A 5,139-nucleotide genomic window follows, 5' to 3' on the forward strand; every position below is an offset into this window, starting at 1 on the left:
AAGAGAGATAGAGTTTTATCCATTTTATTATTATTATTAGTATTGAAATGTTAAAAAAATGTAAAAGTAAATAAATAAGGGTATAACCGTCTTTTTATGTTTTTCTGGACCAAAAACAACAAAAAGCTTTGATTTTGGACCTTCTATGCAAGTGAAAAAACTTTTTGGACTCTATCCAAAGTTTTTTTAATACCACAGGGACCAATCTTACAGTTTTGTCTAAAAACATTTTTAGTGTATTATGTATAAATAAATATTGTATTATTATTTTGTCTAAATAAGAATGTAATATAGTAAAACTTAACATATGATTTTAGAGAATATGTAACTTGGATTACATGTCGATATGTATTATTTTTTTTTTATATAAATACAGTAAATGATATAACCTTGTCAACCATAACTAATATTAATAATATGGACCAATGATTAACAACTGTTAAAGCGTATAACAAGTTTATAAAGAAATCAAAAGGTGTAGCATCCTTTTCAGATACACTCAACTAAACTACGTTATACTCATTTTTAGTAATTTAAAAAAAAAACTTCGTTTCTACGCCATTCCTTAAACTTCAATTTTGTTTAATGAATTCTTAATTGCACGTCTCAATTCACGAAGTTCATCTTTAACCTATATTGTGCTCATCAATTTAGTTTTAGAATTGAAATTCTTCAAACTCAAAGGTAGCAACCGTAGATTTCAAATGTCCCAACAAAAGAGTTCTTGTTATTTGACTAGCAATGGAGTTTAACAATATATATTTATAAATATTTTATATATATCATTTTATTTATGCAAAATATAAGAAAATTACTAATTTTATTGACACCTTTAGTGCCAAGATTGAGATCATATCGTTTTCTATTTTCTAAAATCGTTATAATAAAATTGAATTACGATCCTATAAAAAACTATTTAAAATATAAAATATTCATCAATTAATAATAAATTAGTTGTGAGACTTATGTATTACATGAGTTAATTTTAAGAGAATTAATATATAGGTCTAAATAATTGAGAACTTTGAATTTATAAGAAAATAAGAAAAAGAATGAATTATTAAAATTGAAATGTTTTTTATCTTTTAAATTTAAACAAATAATTTAAATAAATAAACAAAAGAAACCAATAAACTTAATTTAAAAATTTTGAAATTAAAAGATAAAAACTTGATATCCATTTATTACTATATTTATTGTAATTATTATATTAAATTATTATATGAAATTCAATAAAATGATATATAAAAAAAATTAATTCAAAATTACCATAAACTAACATTTGTCAAATTGAAGAAGAACATGTGATGTAACAAAAAAAAAGGTTTTTATTTATTAGGAATGATAGTTTAAAACATCAAAAATACATCTACAATACATCATGTAACAATAAATAATTGAACATGAGTTATATAGGATTCATATTCAATTAACTTAATTCATATAGTTAGCCAAAACAAAATATCATAATTATTTTTAATAAATAAATAATAACAATCTTACGATTGTTCTTACTACCTATTCTACCCAAAACAATGGTAATCTTGACTAGAATCGATTTGTCTAGATCATATTATCTTTATCATGATTTCAATAACATTTGTTTAGACCAATGAAAGTAATATTGTTTTTAATTGAGGGTTTTAATAGAGTGGAAACATTTACCTTAGCTTTAAATATAAAAACCTAATCGTGTCATCTTTTTAACCATTCTTCAACCCTTAAACCCAATCGTGTTATCTTTTAACCATTCTTCAACGCCTCCCCAAAATCCACCTACCCACCATTATATATTCCCAAAACCATCCACTTCCTTCAAACTCTCACATTTCATTTCAATCTTTCTTCCCCACTCTCTCTCTCTCTCTCTCTCTCTCTCTCTCTCTCTCTCTCTCTCTCTCTCTCTCTCTCTCTCTCTCTCTCTCTCTCTCTAATATACGATCACCATTATTGACCACCTCCAGCTGTGAAGCATCACATCAATATGGAAATCACGGAGCTCAATCTCATCGGCGATTTCGAAGCCGGAATGAAATGCTTACAGAACCCATCTTTACTTTCTACAGTTTCTCTAATCGATAAAGTTCCTCGGTTTTACAGTTATTGGACATGGGGTGCTTTGATTCTTGCTGTTTTCGCTACTTTCACTAGTGTATTTAATAGGATTAAATTGTTTATATACCAGATCCGTCTCAAACTTTTAACTTCTTGTCAAAAATCATGCCCCCAGCAGATTTTCGGCGATGATGATTTAGATTTTGACTTTTCCGATGACGACGGAGACGATGATACACCGTCGTCTGTGGCAGAGTCCGACGATGAAGAATTGGATTCAGAGGACGGACATCCGGATGAAGTTTTCCGGGCAGAGGGTTCTAGTTTTTGGGGAAACAACAGAGGGTCCGATGGTAATTTCACGCTCCGACGGCGTAACGGGTTTTCGTTGTCGGATTTTTCCGCCGGGAAGAGCGTTGTACAGTTGTGGGATAGTTTTGGTTTAGGGTTAGATTTTGAAGACGATGAATCCGAGTACGGGAGTGAAATTGCGATCTGGGATTTGGATCGCGACGTGAAATTAAGCTCCGGCAGGCGCTGCGAGGTTGCTGCAGTGGCGGACAATGTTGTCCTGACGGCGGAGATGAATGATAATAACGGCGAAGTGGGTTTTCGTACGTATGATTCTAGGGTGGACGGCAAGTCTCCGGCTATCTACGCGACGTGGCGGCCACGTCACCGGCAAATATGGGCGGACGATGAAAGCGTCACCGGTCAGAAGGAGGAGTGAGCGCGTGATTATTGCTACTTCTCTTATTCGCTGTAATTGTTAAGGACGACCAGTCCACGTTATAATGAATGAAACGGTGTCGTTCCACATATTGTTTAATTCTTGATTTTCTTGTTTATATTGCAAATAATTGCTTCTCCATACCTTGTGGTTTATATTTATCGAATAAAATGATTTATTCTTTTACTTTTTGAACTAAAAATAAAACAATAAACAAATTTGTTCATATCAATCAAACAATGACCAATAAGAGACACCATATCTGATTAGGCTCGACGATGAGGTTTTTGTCAAACACCACGTACCACTTACCATGGTTCATAGACGACCATCTAGCCCCATTGATCAACATCCTCATACAAAATTGTTAAACTTGGGTTTAAAAGGCAAATGGAGTTGGGATGTTTTGGTTGGAGTGAGCCGCTGAAAAATCCATTATTAATTGTTCATACCTTTCAAATTCATTTCTATCATCCCATTCAAATCTTCGAAGGGGATACATTGTAGTGGAAGGAAAACGATGAAAATCGGGAATTGTAGTGGAAGGAAAACGATGAAAATCGGGAGGACATGATGAGAGGATGTTGTAATGGGAGAGAGGTTATGAAACCTTTTTTTTTTTTTTTTAAACGAGATGTTGCTAAAAATCATAATAATACTCGAAGAATATAATAATACCTTTCAAATTCATTTTCATCATCATTATACATGGAGATAAAATCAAGTTTCGTTCAAATCTTTGAAGAGGGGACATTGTAGTGGAAGTGAAACGATGGGAACTAGTGGAAAAGGGAGGAGGACATGATGAGAGGATCCTCTAAAGGTAGAGAGATTCTAAAACCTTATTTTTATAATTTAATGAGATGTTGCTAAATAATCATAATAATACTCAAAGAAGATAATAATACCTTTCAAATTCATTTTCATCATCATTATAGATGGAGATAAAATCAAGTTTCGTTCAAATCTTTGAAGAGGGGACATTGTAGTGGAAGTGAAACGATGAAAACTAGTGGAAAAGGGAGGAGGACATGATGAGAGGATCCTTTAAAAAGAGAGAGATTCTAAAACCTGATTTTTATAATTTAATGAGATGTTGCTAAATAATCATAATAATACTCAAAGAAGATAATAATACCTTTCAAATTCATTTTCATCATCATTATAGATGGAGATAAAATCAAGTTTCGTTCAAATCTTTGAAGAGGAGACATTGTAGTGGAAGTGAAACGATGGAAACTAGTGGAAAAGGGAGGAGGACATGATGAGATGATCCTCTAAAAAGAGAGAGATTCTAAAACCTGATTTTTATAATTTAATGAGATGTTGCTAAATAATCATAATAATACTCAAAGAAGATAATAATACCTTTCAAATTCATTTTAATCATCATTATAGATGGAGATAAAATCAAGTCTCGTTCAAATCTTCGAAGAGGGGACATTATAGCTGAAGGAAACGATGTAAACATCTCGAGGGATGTTGATTGTTGATGACTAATGGGGGATGCAATCATCGGCTCAACAAGATCCGATTTAGGATCATGCAGTGGAAATAGAGGGGCAACCACCATTTTAAAACATCTCGAGGTCAAAGACGTATGTAAACCCAGATGCACTTTTGAGAGAGAGAGAGAGGATCCCTCTTATTTTTTAATTGTTTAAATAAATAAATAAGTATTATATTAAAAAAAATGAAAGAAAAATGGAAAATAAATACCCCAAGGGTATTACAGTCATTTCAGTTTACTGAGGGACTAAATCAATAATGAAACTAGCCCAAAAAGACCACGAATCCAAAAAAGTTGAGGTTTGGACTAAACCTCAGAAAAATGCATATCATAAGGACCATTTTTATAGTTTGTCTAAATTAAGATGTCCAAAAGATGGTAGGGTGTGGAGAGGCGTAAAGTCAACCTCAAAGTCGGAAATAATTTGTAGATATTGTATAACTTAACTAGTAATACATGACTTTAAGGGGTGAAGTAGTCCATTAAAATGATGTTGAAGAAAGATGTATATGTAAACATGTATCGGACTTAATGTATATCACTACCCTTTATTATAAAACTATTATAGTTTCATGTGGCAATAATTTGGTTAATCATTAAAATGTAAATAAATTTATATTTTTAAGTAAGATTTGTGATTTTGTTTAGAAAACTCCTTATTTTATATACTTACAAACGCATTTGGCTTACTAATGACCACCTGAGGAGTGCTTGAGCTAAAGGAGAGCTCAATATGATGGATGAGATGAAAGGTCATGACGATCATGATGGATGAACGAAAGTTTGACGAAGAAGAAAATCGACAGGAAGGAGTGTGGATCGATGGTGGAATGGGTTCATGACC

At 32.0% G+C, this 5,139-nt stretch overlaps 1 protein-coding gene across 1 annotated transcript; it reads left to right on the forward strand.

The window, feature by feature from the left end:
* Nucleotides 1-1,836: 1,836 nt before the first annotated feature.
* LOC111894430 (uncharacterized) lies at nt 1,837-2,971 on the forward strand. The gene has a single exon (XM_023890510.3). It carries the CDS (start codon nt 1,985-1,987, stop codon nt 2,783-2,785), a length of 801 nt encoding a protein of 266 aa, XP_023746278.1. The 5' UTR covers nt 1,837-1,984; the 3' UTR covers nt 2,786-2,971.
* The last annotated feature ends 2,168 nt before the right edge of the window (nt 2,972-5,139 follow it).

The sequence above is a fragment of the Lactuca sativa genome, chromosome 4 (assembly GCF_002870075.4).
Source record: "Lactuca sativa cultivar Salinas chromosome 4, Lsat_Salinas_v11, whole genome shotgun sequence".
Classification (NCBI taxonomy): domain Eukaryota; kingdom Viridiplantae; phylum Streptophyta; class Magnoliopsida; order Asterales; family Asteraceae; genus Lactuca; species Lactuca sativa.